Consider the following 16978-nt stretch of genomic DNA (forward strand, 5'->3'; position numbering starts at 1 on the left):
AAAATGTTTCATGATCATCAGCCTATGTTCTTCTCATAAACCTTCCTTCCAAAATCATATACTGAAATTCAGTGTCAAAAAACTCCCTTGGGGCTGGCGCTGTGGCGCAGCGGGTTAAAGCCCTGGCCTGAAGCGCAGGCATCCCATATGGGCACCGGTTTGAGACCTGGCTGCTCCACTTCCAATCCAGCTCTCTGCTTTGGCCTGGGAAAGCAGTAGAAGATGGTCCAAGTCCTTGGGCCCCTGCACCTGTGTGGGAGATCCAAAGGAAGCTCCTGGCTCCTGGCTTCAGATCGGCACATCAGCGCATCTCTGGCCCTTGGGGCCAATTGGGGAGTGAATCATCAATTGAGGAGTGAACCATCAGATGGAAGACCTCTCCCTCTCTCTGCTGTCCTCTCTGTATAACTCTTTCAAATAAAAATAAATAATATCTTTAAAATAAAAAAGTCTGAGAAGATATAAATATGTTAAAATATCACTTCTGTTTAATTTAACAGTATTAGGATCTTCCCCTTTTTTAAATATTGCGACTTTCCTTATCAGGAGAAAAACATGTAGCATTTTGGGGAAAAAAACTATCCACAGTCAATACTAAAGATGATTTTATCCTTGGATGTAAGCAAAAATAAAAGAGTCGGGGCTGCCACTATGGTGCTATGGTACAGCGGGTTAAGCCAGTGCTTGAAACATTGGCACCCAGTATCAGAGGGCTGCTTCAAGTCCCCGCTACTCTGCTTCCGAATCAGCTTCTGTAGAAGGCTAAGTACTTGCATTCCTACCACCCATGTGGGAGACCCGATTGAATTCCTGACTCCTGGCTTCTTCCTGGCCCAGTCTCAACTGTTGCAGATATTTGGAAAGTGGCCAGTGATCTATTCTCTCTCTCTCTCTCTCTCGCTCTCGCTCTCGCTCTCGCTCTCGCTCTCGCTCTCTTTCTGTGTGTGTGTGTCTCCCTCCCTCCTGCTCTCTATGCCATTCCGCCTTTCAAGTAAATTAAAAAAAAAAAAAAAAAGAATCTTTTTTGGTCCAGCGCTGTGGTATCATGGGTAAAGCCGCCACCTGCAGTGCCAGCATCCCAAATGGGTGTTGGTTCAAGTCCCTGCTGCACCACTTCAAATCCAGCTCTCTGCTATGGCCTGGGAAAGCAGTAGAGGATGACCCAAGTCCTTGGGCCCCTGAACCCACGTGGGAGACCTGGAAGAAGCTCCTGGCTCCTGGCTTCAGAGCAGCACAGCTCTGGCCAATGTGAGCAATTGGGAAGTGAACCAGCGGATGGAAGACCTCTCTCTCTCTCTTTCTCTCTCCTCTGGCTCTACTCTCTCTGTAACTCTTTCAAATAAATAAAATAAATCTTTAAAACAAAAATCTAAGTGGTACAAGCAGTTTTTCAATCTCTCCCACACAAAACAGAGAGCAAAAATTACAGAATAAAACCAAAGTGCGTGGACATCATTTATAACAAAATAAGGTTGTCAGATATCCCCACAAACCATTAGGAGACAAACCACCAATGGCCACAGACTAAGAAAGCCATTGGGTTGAGGAGGTTGACAAGGCTGTGTCAACAAAAAAAATATGGCAATGGTACTAAGAGGAGAGCCTGGCATACCTGACAAGAGGCACTGGGAGCAGAAAGAAAAGATGAGCTCATCAACAAATATAAACGATCACGACAGAAAATGAGGGGATCTTAGTGTTGACATGTGGCAGCTGATAGACAACATTACTACTGGCAGGTACAGGCCTATTTCTTATAGAATGGTAGGTGTAATAGACGCAGGTGATAAAAAAGAACAAGTCGCTTTGGGAAAACCACGTTCTCTGAGCCTGCAGATCAACTTGTAGGAGTTTTAGAAACGTGAATCTAAGCATCCAGCTAATGATGTATGGTCAAAGACCAGAAAAGGAAGAAAATAATTACAAACCATAATATCGAAGACCAGAAAAGAAATAAGTAGCAAAGGGAAAATGGATTGAAGGGGCTGGCCCTGCAGCACAGAAGGCTAAACCATCCCAGTTCCCTGCTAATCGTGCCTGGAAAGACAACTGAAGATGGCCCGAGTGCTTGGGCACCTACCACCCATGTGAGATCTCCAGGCTCCTGGTTGTTATGGCCATTTGGGGAGTGAACCAGAAGATGAAAAATTTCTTTCTTTGTCTCCCCCTCTCTCTGTAACTCTGCCTTTCAAATTAAATAAGTCTTTAAAAACATAAATAAGAAGTTAAAGAAAAAAGGCATGTTCAAAAGACAGAAATTTTCTTTAAAAGATTTATTTATTTATTTAACAGAGTTAGAGAGAGGCAAAGGCAGAGAAAGAGTCTTCCATACACCCTTTCCATTTCCAAATGGCTGCGACGGACAGAGCTGGGCTAATTGCAAGCCAGGAGCCAGGAGCTTCATTGGGGTCTCACGCAGCTGCAGGGGCCCAAGCACTTGGGCCATCTTCTACTGCTTTGCCAGGCTTAGCAGAGAGTGGGATCAGAAATGGAGCCGCTGGGACTCAAACCAGTGCCCATATGGGACAAGAAAGCATGCTGGAGAATCAAACGGGCTGATGACTGAAATGAGTTTTAGGATTTGGTGAAAGGTTATTCACTAGTGGCCTGGGCTGAAAATCAGATTTTCACATGGGACACAGGAAATATAAAAATGAGACCGGGAGCGCATTTGGCCCAGTGGTTAAATACCTGTGTCCCACGCTGAAGTGCCTGGATTCAATACCCGCCTCCACCCCCGACTCCAGCTTCCTGCTGAAGGGGACTCAGAGGCAGCAGTGCCGGCTCAAGGCTCATGTGCTTGAGTATCTGCCATCCAAGTAGGAGAGCTGGACTGAATTCCAGATTCCTGGCTTCCGCCTAGGCCCAACCCTGGCTATTGCAAGCATTTGGAGAGTGAACCAGCAGATGAGAACTCTGTGTCTCTCGGCCTCTCAAAGAAATAAACAAACAGAAACTTGGAAAAACAAAAGGAGACCAGGTTAAGTGGTAAAGGAGAGGACATATACCTGAGTGACAGGTAACGAGGGACAGGGACACTAAGCAGTTCTTCCAGACAAGACCCACTCCTGCAGCACGTATACATCTGATCCTCTCAAGCCCTGAGGGATGTGCTCCACTCTACAGATGGGGGCACTTAAGTTACAGCACCATTCAGTAACTTGCCCAAGGCTAGACAGTACATAGACAGAACAATCAAAAGACCTGAAACTTGGTGTGTAAGCAGAAAATAAATATTAGAAACAAACTGAAAATACAAAGCAGAAAAGGAGGATGAACTGATGAGCAACATCTCAGGAGTGCTGACAATGTTTTTAATTAAACAGAAATGTTTAACCTAAAGATGAATTATGCTATTTCGGAGAACCTTTTGAGTTCAAAGACTAGTTTAATCAGGTATGACTCTGAATACATTTCTAGAGAACAGATTTTCTTTTAAAGCAATCTAATAGAGAAGAATACAATCTCCCTTTCCTTAAAGCTCTCTGTCTGGGGCTGTCTTGCCACCTAGTAGTGAGCGTGGATGCGTTCAAGTAGAAAGATAAAAGCTCTAGTAGTATGCAGTGCTGCATGCAATGGCAAAGGCAAAGTAAAACTGTGTGAACCTGGGCTAAATTACTAACTTTCTGACCTTCAGACTTTACCTATAAAATGTAGATACCACCTCCCTCACAACGTAGTTGAGGACTCAACAGATATTCAACAAAATGCCATTTCCCTGATTCTAATATGTTCGCTAAGTGGTTGACATCCTTAATTTAAAGTAAAATGTTAGTATCTTTCTTTTTTTTTTTTTTTTAAATAAGGGAGTGAGCATTTGGTACAGTTAAGAAGCCACTTTTGAAGCAGAAATCTGCTTTGGAGTCCAGCTTTCTGCTCACATGTACCCTGACAGGCAGCAGATGACATCTCAAGTACTCTACTTTAGGTCCCTGTCACTCATGCAGGAGACCCAGATGAAGTCATTGGCTCCTGAATATGGCCTGGCCTAGTACCAGCTGATGCAGGTATTTGGGAAGTAAGCCAGCAGATAAAGATGGCCCTCTCTCTTTCTCTCTCTCTTCCTCTCTCTCTCCCTCCCTCCCTCTCTCTCTCCCTTTCAAATAAATAAAAACTTTCAAAATATATATTTTAGACAAATCTTAATTGAAGAATATACTCCCAATTGTTGGCAGCAGCTGTTTCCTGTAAGACTACAATGGCTCACTTTACATGATATATTTACATGACTTTTGAGTTTCTTCTAATCAGAAAAAAGAATCAAGATGAGTAAACAGATGTGACATTAATAATCCTAAAGGAAAATTTCCACATCAAGATAATCAATTCCTTGAAATAACTAAGAAAAGCTAAAAATGAAAAAAATAAATCAACTGCACACCTAGGCTATCGTGTAAATTGGTTTAAATTCCAACACAATATTTAAAAGGTATTTATCAACTGACAATTTCCAGGAGTTTTAGCTAAGAAACTATTATGTCTAGCAAATGACCTGTTATTAAATTATGCTTGAAGGCCAGCGCTGTGGCTCAACAGGCTAATCCTCCACCTAGCGGCGCCAGCACACCGGGTTCTAGTCCTGGTCAGGGTGCCGGATTCTGTCCCGGTTGCCCCTCTTCCAGGCCAGCTCTCTGCTGTGGCCCGGGAGTGCAGTGGAAGATGGCCCAAGTGCTTGGGCCCTGCACCCACATGGGAGATCAGGAGAAGCACCTGACTCCTGCCTTCGGATCAGCGTGGTGCACCGGCCACAGCACGCCGGCCGCGGCAGCCATTGGAGGCTGAACCAACGGCAAAGGAAGACCTTTCTCTCTGTCTCTCTCTCTCTCTCTGTCTACTCTGCCTGTCAAAAATTAAAAAAAAAATATATGCTTGAAAAATGTCTGTATCACAGTGAACATAGCAGAGGAAGGTCAAGACAAAGAATGGCTTACTTATCATTAAATATGAAATAACCTTCGAAAGCTGTAGCTATCTGGGTTTGGTTTTTAAATATCACAATGGGCAGAAACAAATCTCACTAATTCAGTATTAGCCACTTTATCAGTTATTAATATAAGCTATTAAGTAAATTACCAAATATTACAACTACTATCTTTGGAATGCTGAAATGGATTTAATTCACTTCATTGACATGTGAATAAGCAGGGGTGACAGACAACAGATTTACTGAATTCCATAGTCAAGAGTGCAATGTCTTGACAAACATACTTGAAAAATCTGCATGTCCACCCTCAAATTCATAAGCCAGCCCATCTTTCAGTCTAAAATCTCCGGGTGTTGCCTGTCTCCCCGTAACAGCCCTCCTTCTCATTCTCCTTTCTGTCCTCCCAGCTTCCTTCAAGAGGCTTTGGAAACAGCCAGCTGCAACTGTGCGTGTAGCAGCACTAAGTTAGAGAGACAAGAGGTAGGACCCCGGGTGAGGCAGAGCAACTGCACTCAGCCAGTTCTTGACTGGGAGGAAGCAACGTGAGGGAGGGAAGGTGCGCGGTGAGGACGACGATATTCCTAAAGAGACCCCTCCACGAACAAGACCAAGAACAGGAAAACGGCAAGGGAGGCGCGGACAGGCAGCCTCTGATCCGACCACTTCGGACGCGACACTGGCAGCCGTAAGCCCAGGCTTGGGTGCTGAAGGATTTGCAGTCCTGCTCTAAATCCATGCGCACAAGAAAAGGGGGCTATTATTTTAAAAAGAGAATGTAACATTAAAAGGCAGCTGAGTGGTATAAATAGAAAACAGTAAAGAGATCAGCTCTGGCCTCTCCCTCCCCCAACACAAACCAGGGTAGCTTAGTCATTGCATGTGTCCCAGCCACAGGCCAGCTGGAAACGACCTCACCTGTCTGTGCCTCTCTCTAGATGAGTGGTCACTTTTGATTGTAAGGTCTTTTCCAGCTCTGAAAGATCCTGAATGTAAAGATTTAATAATACATATAACCTGTCAGTCACACAGGATGTAGGTACCATTGAATAGCTAGCTGTTACTCCACAACATGGAGGAACAGTATGAGAGAACAGAGAATCCTAGACAGCATCAGCACAGACCACATTTCATCATCTTTCAGCAAATCCTCTAAGAAACAAATTCTACTTGTTTCCTTCTTTAAAGCAATCAACAGTCTTAACAAAAAGCATCCCCTAATAGCAAACCAGCAAGCTTCACCCTAAGCAAATTTACAGAAGGGGAATTTTTCCCTAGTAAACTTCACTGTGCTTCCCTCCCTTCAGCTTGTTTCTACAACTGTGACTGCAACCCAGGGGGATAACTTCTACATGGGCTCTATCCAGGTAGAACAATCTGTGTTATATAGCAGCCTAACATTTAAGCTAGGTGCCACCTAGTGGCAAGTGTTATATCAGTATATTATTAAACCCATTCAAGTAATATTCATTTGTCCAGTGAGATGTGAGGTGCTCCTGTCCTTATGGAGTTCATAGATGGAGCATTCAGAATAACATTAAACATTATAGCAGGGTAAAACTGCCGTGGGCAGTGCCGGCATCCCATATAGCCAACAGTTCGAGTCCTGGCTGCTCCTCTTCCGATCCAGCTCTCTGCTGTGGCCTGGGAAAGCAGTAGAAGATGGCCCAAGTCCTTGGGCCCCTGAACCGTGTGGGAGACCTGGAAGAAGCTCCTGCCTGGCTCCTGGTTTCGGATCAGCTCAGCTCCGGCCATTGCAGCCAATTGGGGAGTGAACCAGCGGATGGAAGACCTCTCTCTCTCTCTCTCTCTCTCTGCCTCTAATTCTCTCTCTGTGTAACTCTGACTTTCAAGGAAATAAATAAATCTTTAAAAAAATTATAACAGAAGTACACAAAAATAGGTATTCAACACTAAACACCTTAAAAAAGGGAACACTTTGAGCAGTTTCTGGTAAACCTGCTCACTTCACTCAGACTTTTCCATTTCTAGTTATTCCTTTCATCACTCAGGAGTCCACTGCTGAGGGTTTTTCTTCACCTTCCCTTCTGAACTGCCCCCTACACCCATCTCATCCTTTAAGTTCTGTACTTCAAGCAATGGTTCCTGTGCCTGCTGCTCTGCTTCCAACTGCTACCAGATCCAAGCTAGGCATTTTATGTCCTTTATCTTATTTCTCACATCAGTACCACAAGGTTTACTAAACTTCCTCTCATTTTTTCACAAAGGAGAAGACTTAGATTAAGAAGCATGCTCACAGTTGCAAATCTACTTTAGGGACAGATAGTACACTGATTACAAAGCTCCCAGTACCATCCTGCATCCTGCCCAAAACCCGGGCTGCTTCGCCTCTCCGTTCCTAGGCCTACCAAGCTCAGACCAACTTCCACCTATGTGGCACTGTTCACACCCAACCTCATGGCCCCTGCATCCTCTCTCAGCATGCAAGGTCCTTCAAGAGGCCCCCAACCACTTTTCCGGTTTAATTAAAACTCCCTATCAACGCTCACCTTTTCCATGAACTCACCTCCAACTGGAGATAATCAGTCACACCTGTGTTCCCACCAATCCCTCCACAGAGAAGTTAGCAGAATCCCGCGTAAACTGTAATTCTCTGTGTACTTTCCACTGCATCGTGAGCTTCACTGATCCATTCCTTAACTACCTTTCTGGATAAGAAGAGATCAGTTTCTTACACTGATATAAGCACTCAGCAACTGCTTCTTCACTAAATACATTGGAGCTACAAAGCATGGTTATACTCTTCATTTTACTTAACCTTCCCTTCATGTCTTGGAGCCTCAGTCTTCTACTTACTTACTCGATGTATAGGTTTTGTACAGAGCTATTTCATTTTTTGCTTGAAAAGCTTTCTAACACTCAAACCAAAAAAAAAAAAAAAAAAAAAAAGACTTAAAAAGAGTATGCTGTCCCCCCAAAAAAATCTTAGTAGGCCCAGCTTCCCCAAAGAGGAGCAAAAAGCATTGTTCCAATCATCCCATCCCAACTACAGTTAGTTAGGCTGTGTCCAAAGTAAGTTGTTCATGCTATTTTTAAAAATCTACAACACTGGTTCGAAAACTTGGGCAATAAATCTTGTACTTCTAAAAAACAGTCTTTACCACACTTATAAAAATAACATGGTTTTATAGAGTGATAAGCACTTTCCCTGGTTATACACATTTTTTATGAGAAACTTCTTATTCTGAATATCATTTAATTAGTGCCCTTCAGCTGGAAGACTCAGTTAAGACTATGGACTATAGGAAAGGAATAATGGAAGAGCAATTATAAAAGCAAGGGTCAACTGATTTTCTAAGGTATTTTACCTCACAGCCAACAGATGTAGCACTTTCACTGCAAGGCTGTTGCAACAACTTAGGATGCCCAAGAAGCAGTGTTTTCTATCTCTTTTTGTAAATTTAAAATAATGTAAGTATTCCAACATTGCCATGAGCCTTACTATTTTGACCGAAAAAACTCTCGTGATTATTTCTACAAACTCACACAAATATATGACACAGACAGGTGATTACTGCAACTTACAGGGCCTCTGACGCTTGCTTCCCAACCTTGCGGGAACTGCATTACCTTTTCAGATCATTAGGATAGCATTTCATTCTCTGAAGCAGAGTGAGACATAAGCAACACCATGATGTGTGCCAGGCCTACGAGACATCCAGAACTGTGGGCAGCCTAAGTGTCTGAGAGATGGCAGCAGCTGGGCATTCAACATTCCTACCCCGTTACAGCTGTCCAAGCAGAAGAGAGTAGGAAGCAGCACACCCTGAAAAGTGGGGCGGGGGCTCAATGACAACATCTGCGGTCAAGCAGTAACTTACCAAATATATCTGCTTCAGTGCCACCACGCATATTTCAAAGGTTGCAGTCCTCTGTGTTAAATATGCTGGTACCTTCCTAAAACATGACCAACCAACCACAGGCTGCAATATGAAAAACTCATCTTGAACCTTGCCCTTCAAGGATTTCCAGAAGAGAGTGACTGCTATAGTAATTAAAATATTTGTAAGAGTGCTTTACTAGTTACAAATCTCACACATACTGTTTTATTTGAACCTTATAATTACAATTTGCCTACCAGACAACAGCACAAAAATATTTTAGAGGTATGAAGCTGGAGAAACTACCTATAAGCAATCTATCCACAGAGTCTCCCTGTAGCAACTTATTTGGTTCTACTGCATAGATCCCCAAAAGGCAGTCTACAGTGTCCCAAAGTTTAATGTGCACCCCACCCCTTACACATCTAAGTACTTAAACATTTGACAATCACAGAACCTTTTGACAAAAACTTGACAGCCAATCAGATAAAAAGCAAAATGTGAAAATTAAACTTGTCAGCTTTGTATGAACGTTACAATATAGTATTTTCTAATAATCTAAAAAGACCTACCTGCGAATCTGACTACGTTGTTCCTGGGGACTATGTAACCGCCTATGGTTGAAAAAAATCAATTGCTCTGAGTAGTTCAGAAATTATTTCCTACAGAATCAAATACATACACATGCATATGTTTGTATGTACGTCTCAAATTCTGCCTACATGAATCATGTTACATCAGTGTTTCAAAGTACTGAGTCCTCTGTTCAAGAACATCTTCGTACTCTGTCCCTACCATGCTAAGCACTGTTCTGAATATCAAAATATACAAATGATTAAGAAAATGATACCTGCCTTCAAGCAACTAACAGCTTTTAAGTGTGATAATGACAAGTTAGTATCAATGCTTCCAAGAGAGTTATACTGTGCTTTAAAAACACATACTGTCCTCTTGGATCTAGTGAGGATATCCCCTGGACTTAGCTTTGAATAACCTACTGAGGACCTGCACTTCTCAAGCATGGAGAGGCACCACACTGGCAGGCCGATGCCGAGAACTCCAAATTCTTAAATATGGCTAGAACGTTGAAAATGGAGGAAGAGGGGTGGTCACTGTGGCACAGCACTTGTGATATTAACATCACCCATGGAGTTCAGGTTCAAGGCCTGGCTACCCTGTTTCCAACTCAGCTTCCTGCTAGTGTGCCTGGGAGGCAGCAGTTGACAGCCCAAGTATTTGTATTCCTGCCAGCCACACGGGAGACCCAGAATCCCTGGCTCCTGGCTTCAACCTGGCTTAGACCAGGCTACTGCAGGCATCTGGACAGTGAAGCAGTAGACTAAAGCGCTCTCTATGTCACTCTGCCTTTCAAATAAATACATAAATTTCTTTAAACAAACAAACAAAAAAAAAAAGATGAAGACAAATGGCAAACAATTCAGCTGAAGATGAAATAGTTAAGGAGGACTCCATATGCCACATGGGCTTTTTTTTTTTTTTCTTTAAGATTTACTTATTTGAAAGTCTCAGTGACAGGGCTGGGGGCAGGGGTGGTGGTAACAGAAAAGAGAGAGAAAGAGACCTTCCATTCACTGGCTCACTCCCCATAAGGCCACAAAGCCAGATCAGGGCAAAGCCAGGTTCCAGAACTCCATCCAGATTCCCACGTGGGTGGCCAGGGCCCAAGTACTTCAACCATCTTCTGCTGCCTTCCCAGGCACATTAGCAGGAAGCTGGATCGGAAGTAGAGTAGCCAGGACTGGAACCGGCCCTCTGTTATGAGATGCCTGTGTAGCAAGCAAGGCTTACCCTGCTGCACCACATGAGCTCACTTTTTTTTAAAGTATTTGCGATATGCCAAGTAAATGGTTTCACGCATTATCTAATTTAATCCTCACAACGACCACCTTATGAATCAGGAATGATAATCTGGCAGCAGATGGAAGAGGCAAGGAGAGACTGAGTTAATGTGACAACAGTTTTCAGTGGCAGAGAGAGAACTACAACCTAGTTCAGATTAAATCCTCAGTGTGAGCTCGTAACTCTCCACTCTGCTGCCTCTCTTACTGAAGGCTAGGGGGAGCCATTGAAAGGGTTTTAAACTAAAGAGTGGCGTGATCAGATTTGCTCTCCAGAAACACTGCTCTCCAGCTTTGTGGGAGCTGGGTAAAAGGGGCAAGCCTGGAAGCAGAAAGAGGTTGCCAATGGCTGCAGTAACCCAGGTGAGAAACGACGGAGCATGAACTGTGGCAGTGAGGATGAAGGAGGTAGATTCAGATGTTTTAGGAGGGAAAACTATTAGTTTTAGTGAGTAAAAGGAAAAGTTTGGAGACAGGAATCCAGGATGCTGGCTTGGGGAACCATACAGGACATGGTATCATCTACCAGGAAGGGAGAAGCAACAGGTTTCACTCGTTCAGTAGCTACAGAGTATCCCCCAGGTGCAAAACACTTAAGCCACCAGTCAAGTCTGAAATTACAGCCCGGTTGTTACAAAGTATTCTTGAGAGCAAATGGTAAAGCATTTAAAAAGTATAAGGCATATTTAAAATTAGCCATTACTATTAACAGACTTGGCTTACAGTCCAATGAAAACATTCTGTGGTCCCATTTTTTAAAAATATAACTATTTGCAGAAAACAAATCAATAGAGGAAAGGCATCCCATAATTTTACAATGTGTTACTACATTTGAGTTAGACGAATCTTCAATCTCCTACACAACATGCACACACACAAATACCACTCTGTCATTTGTTTTGCTTGTCACTCTCCAAGTTTATGGGGGAAAATGTACCTGTTTTATCACTCAGGCTTTAATGTGTTATTGGGCTTTCTCTCATTCCTTTATCACTACTGTAACTTGCCAAGAACTTGGTTCATAACCCCCTTCTTGACTTCCTATAAAGCAAGACCTACTCCACATGATCTTATTTCAGCAACAATTCCTAGACCTCAGCCACACCTTTCAGCCAAGGATGCTCTCTGCAAATCCTAAAGCACAGAGGTTCTGGGAAGATGTGGCAACTTCTTACAACTCCCATTTTACTACAGAGTTAGGAAACTGGCCCAGGGGAAGTAAGTAACTTGGAAATAATCACAGAGCCAGATGCCAAAAATAACAACTTTTAGTCAATCCATGAGAAAATGCTGCCCCTAGTTGAAATAATGTGAATTTTAGTGTTAGAAGGAAGCAAAATGCAAAATAATTAAGTTTTATAGGTCTTACTTGTAAAAATGACTCAATGCCAGAATTAAGATTTGTAAGAAATAAAACCATTTTTAACTTATGTCCTACCCATTTAAAGTGCCAAAGATTTAATGAATTATATCTTGCAAGAGTGGCTCCCCCCCCCCCCCAACCATTTTATCTTATCTACTTAAAAGACACTGATAGAAATCTTTGGTATAAGTTGATAGTCAACTTTTTAACAAAGCTAATTATTTGAAATCTATGCCTATCAGCATGGATTAGAACAGATCTGGGGCCAGTGCTGAGGCATAGCAGGTGAAGCCGCTGGCTGCAGCACCAGCATCCCATATGGACACCAGTCCCAGCCAGTGCCATCAGTCCCGGCTGCTCCACTTCCCAACCAGTTCCCTGCTAATGGGCCTGGAAAAGCATATAACCCAAGTGCCTGGGCCCCTGCACCCACGTGGGAGATCTGGGATGAAGCTCCTGACTTCCCCTGGCCCAGCTCTAGTAGTTGTGGTCATTTGGGGAGTGAACCAGTGCATGGAAGATCGATCTCTCTCTCTCTCTCTCTCTCTCTCTCTCTCTCTCTCTGCCTCTCCCTCTTTGAAACCCTACCTTTCAAATAAATAAACCTTCAAAAAAAATCTGAAATTACTGTGAGATATTTGTATCTTCTTATGAAAGTCTATTTCCCTACAGAACCATCTACAATACAGATGGATAAATTTAAAGCTTTAATAGTCAATATTCATAATCAAAGTTTCCCAGCCACAATTCACCCTATATATTTCTAAATATGCTGCTGCTTGATATAATTTAAAGGGGCTGTTTTATCTGGCCACCATACAAAGGTCTTACATGATTTACAAAAACTCAAACTGTAAAAGTGCTTATTAAACATTTGTGTGCTCATCCTTAATACCTTTCATTTTTACTTCGCTTACAGTGTGCCAAGATATTATCTTTAAAAAAATGGTTATGTACTAAGAGCAGGAGGACAAATAATTGTTGCTAAAATCCACTTCCGGAACCAGACTGCCAATTTATACAAAAACCTCACTTATCAATCGTGTAACCCATGGTTTTCCACTAACTAAAATTCGGAGTACTAATTCTAAATTAAGCAAGCCTCCAAAAAATGCTTTCAACGCACCACCATTTCTTATACTAGGTTCCGCATATCAAGGCACTTTATGTGGAGTTGGGTGTGTAACCAAATGGGCAAAGTAGTGACCAACCAGTAAGAAAAAGAAACCCTTACAGATACATTCAGGAGAGTAATCGGGGTGACTCTAATACTTCTTTCTTCTAGCACCAGAATAATTCAGACCACAAAATACTCCACCACACCACACCCTCACAAGCAGAACCCGAAGCCTTTACATTACCATAACAGTAAGAACTGGCTACAGTTTAATACTCCTTAGACATTAGGTAGTGCCTTTAGAATGACCCCACTAAAGGCTCGTTTCTGAGTCTTCTAATTATTTGATTAATGCATCCCACAAAGACCCCCGAAGCAGTACTCATCACCAGAAACTGCACTCCTCAGGGCTTTCCTCATTCTGACCCCAGCGACAGGGCAGAAGTGTTGTCAAACATTACAGGAGCAAAACGCAAACGTAATGCTAAGCTCTAATGGTAAAACCTAATGACTAAGAAAAAGGCATTTACACCAAATTCCCAAGCAGGCACTTCTCCTTATACTGCAGAAAGAAGTTACTGGCCACATAACTTAACTCGAGATCTAAATTCTAGAAAATGCTGAAATTCTCCACCCCAACGTTCACCAAGTTTTCAACATCAAAATTCCCACTCGGCACATCCAATGAATATCCACTGTGGATATCTGAAACTATTCGCAAACATCACTGTGGGGGTGGGGGTGGGGATAGATACCTTGCGTCTACTTGTAACCCCGACCCACCCTCAGGTAACCCAGACGCACGCAAGGCCAGGGCACTTGCCCTTGGCCTAGGCCGTCAGCAGTCACCGGGGCGGGAAGGGGGTGACCACCACGAGACCTGATCTTTTTCCAGGGCTCCTGTTTCCAAACACAACCACCGCGGGCCGGGAGACGGGAGACGCTTTAATCCCGAGAGCAGGAGGTGTGTACTGGGGGAGGGGTGCACTTGTAATCCCCAGAGACACGGGGTGCGGAGGAGGACGCTGAGCATCCCCAAGCATCTTTCAGACTCACGAGACGACAACAAACCGTGGAGTCTGTGCGCACTTGGAAGCAGCAGATGGAGTCCCCGGGGCTGAGACAGTTCAGTACACAGACACCGCCGGCAGCGGATAAATCAACCGGTGATGGGCGCGCAAGGGGGTGCTCGGAGGACGAGCCCCGGGGTGGGGGACAGACAAAGCCTCCGGAGGGGTGACCGAGGACCAAACACGGGGGTGGGAGGGCATCCACGGGAGACAGACAATGGAAGGAAAACGGGACAGGAACCTGGTGCCCGGGCCGCGGCGGGTCACTGAGCTCCCGAGGGGAGAGGGGCACAACAAAGGGGCACGGGAGGACGGACAGCCGAGGGGAGCAGACGGAGATGGGATGCGGGGCGCCGCGGGGCGGACAAAGCGCCCAAGGCGGCGAAACAAAGGGCCGGGGGGTAGAGAGTCGCGGGGGGCAGCCGGGGGAAAGACAAAGCGCCCGGGGCCAGGGGCACCCGCAGGGCGAGCAGGCGCCGGCGGCCGCGAGGAACAAAGCTGCGCGGGTGCCCCGAAGTGAGGGCCCGCGGGGGGCCCCGCGCGCGCCGGGCCGCACTCCAACGCCAGCACCCGCCGGCCTCGCCGTGGCCGCCGCCGCCGCCCGCCCTCTCACGCGCCGCGGAGCCCGAGCCACGGCGGCGCGGAGCGGGCAGCGCACGGCCACCCGCCGCCGCGATCGGCGCGCGCGACGCCGCCCCCCGCGGGCCCCGGCCGCCAGGCGCGCCGCGGCCCCCGAGCCCGCCGCCCGCCGCGGGGCTGCCAGACGCCCGCAACTTTCCCGGTTCCCAGCGCTCCGGCTCCCCGACACTTACCCTGTCACAACAGGCGCCATCTTCCACAAACTCTCGCCAAAACTCCAACCCTCGCGAGATTCCCCCCCGCCGCCTTCCCTTAGCGCCGCTCCCCCGCCCCTTTCCTTTTTCCTCGCTCCTCGATGCCTCCCAGCCCCCGCGCGCCTTCGCCCCGCGCCGCCGCCGCCGCGAAGCAGCAGACGCCTCGCGCCGCCCGCGGACCCGGGGCGCCTGCCCGCCGCCTCCCCTGGAAACGTACCCGAGCCAGGGAGCATGCGCAGGCGGCTCGGCGGCGGGCGAGCCCTCCGTGTGGTCCATGGGGAGCGCTCCGGTTGTCCGGGTTTTGGGACGCGCCCTGAGGGACGGGCGTAAGACTGAGGAAAACCGGAGGGGATTACTACGGGGCCGGGGAACGGAGGGGTCAGGAGGCGGGGCCGAGGGGAGAGGAGGAGGGGTCCTGGGAAAACCGGCCGCGTCTCACAGGCCCAGCCGAAACACCTCCTCAAATGGGTGTTCTCCAAGTGGCTTCCCGCTCGCTCCGGGTTCCCAGCCCCGTTCATTCATTCAGAGGTCCGCTGGACGCCTGCGGTCTGCGGGTGCGGGAGCTGCCGAGCTGCCGGGGCAGCAGCGACCCGCAGGCGCCCGGCTCCCACGCAGCCCGCCTGAGGGGCTCACGGACACGGTCCCGAGCGAGCCGGCCCTTCCCGAGCTCTGCAGGGAGCGCCGTGGCCGCGGCTGCTGCCAGACGAGGTCAGCCCGAGGCCTGCGGCAAAGCCGGCCCTCGTGGCCGCCGCGCCTGCACCCGCCAGGGCGCCCGCGCGGCTTCCCCCAGGAATGAGGACTGCGTGGGAGTCGAGCGCCACACCCGCCCACCCCCGGCTCCGGCCGAGGGGCGCGGGGCTGCCCGGGGAGGGACAATCCCCGGGACCTGCGTGTGCTGCGCCCGCCCAGCCACTCGCGGGGACCGACGCTGCGCAGGGGACTGGGGCTCCCGTGGGCCCGGCATTGCCCGGGACGCTGCTCGATGCTCGAAACGCTGCGGTCGGCCTCAGCACGAAGCCCCAGCCGGCTGGGCATCCACCCGCAAGGTGCAGGGCCCGAACCCCGCCCCCTCCTCCGTACCTGCAGCCCCCCCCTCGCTCCCCCTCCCTTGCCCTCTCCTTTCTAGAGATTCCCAGATCCAGCACTGCCTCCCGCAGGGAGCCCCAAAACCCGGAGAACTGGAATCCGCCGCCCGAAACCTGCCCAAGGCGCTGCAGGATTGGCGCGGCGCACACGCGCGCGCGGCACTGCGCATGCGCCCAGTGCGGGCAACCCAGTCTCACGCTACACCTCCTTCCCACCGCCTTCCACTACGCGGCTCAGACACAACACGGGCCGTGGGAAATTTCCTAAACCTCGCGAGAACGCGCCCCCCCCACCCCCTCCGCTGCCTAGGCGTTCGCCCCGAGTCTCGCAGAGCCCTGGCGGGACAGGTGTTCGCCTGGTGCGGCTCCGGGCGCGGGCGAGCGCGGGGCCCGGGACCCCCAACGTCTCGCACGCTCGCGCACACGCCCCGCGATGAGCCGGGGGAGAAGTGGGGCGGGGGCGGCCGGGAGGGCGGACGCCGCGCCGGGTGCACAGAGGCCGAGGTCAGGCCGGGGGGCAGGCGGAGCCCCGGGCCCAGCGCCCGGAGAGGTTTCCTGTCGCCTGCCCCGAGCCCGGTACTTTCCTTCGAGGTGTTAGACGCCGCGCCCCCGGCCTCCGGGAGCTGACAGACAGACCCCAGGGCCGGGTTTGAGTCACGCCTCTGAGTCACCTCGTCTGGCCACCGCCTCTCTGCTGTAGGGCAGATGGGCGTCCCTTACCTCCTACTCCCCTCCAACGGCTTGTTTTTTGCACTCTGCCCTGGCGAGCAGGGTCGACAGGGAGGAAAAGCCGTTTTCCGCGCCCTCGCACTGCTGCCTTGGATGGGAAGGAAGCGATTTTTCCGCTTCTTCCTCCGCAGCACTGCCTATGCTTTAGAAGTAATTCCT

The 16978-nt window shown here is 48.0% G+C and overlaps 1 protein-coding gene across 3 annotated transcripts in view; it reads right to left on the minus strand.

The window, feature by feature from the left end:
* RBPJ (recombination signal binding protein for immunoglobulin kappa J region) overlaps positions 1-15285 on the minus strand; it is a 101313-nt gene extending 86028 nt beyond the window's left edge. Inside the window, exon 1 of one of the 3 annotated variants that reach the window (XM_062212876.1) lies at positions 15223-15285. In XM_062212876.1, the coding sequence (XP_062068860.1) occupies positions 15223-15281 (59 nt within the window). In that variant the 5' untranslated portion in view covers positions 15282-15285. Of the gene's footprint in view, positions 1-14984; positions 15065-15222 lie in introns of those variants that run through there. The other 2 variants (XM_062212879.1, XM_062212878.1) reach the window with 2 other exon arrangements.
* Between the last annotated feature and the right edge of the window lie 1693 nt (positions 15286-16978).

The sequence above is a fragment of the Lepus europaeus genome, chromosome 16 (assembly GCF_033115175.1).
Source record: "Lepus europaeus isolate LE1 chromosome 16, mLepTim1.pri, whole genome shotgun sequence".
Taxonomy (NCBI): Eukaryota; Metazoa; Chordata; class Mammalia; order Lagomorpha; family Leporidae; genus Lepus; species Lepus europaeus.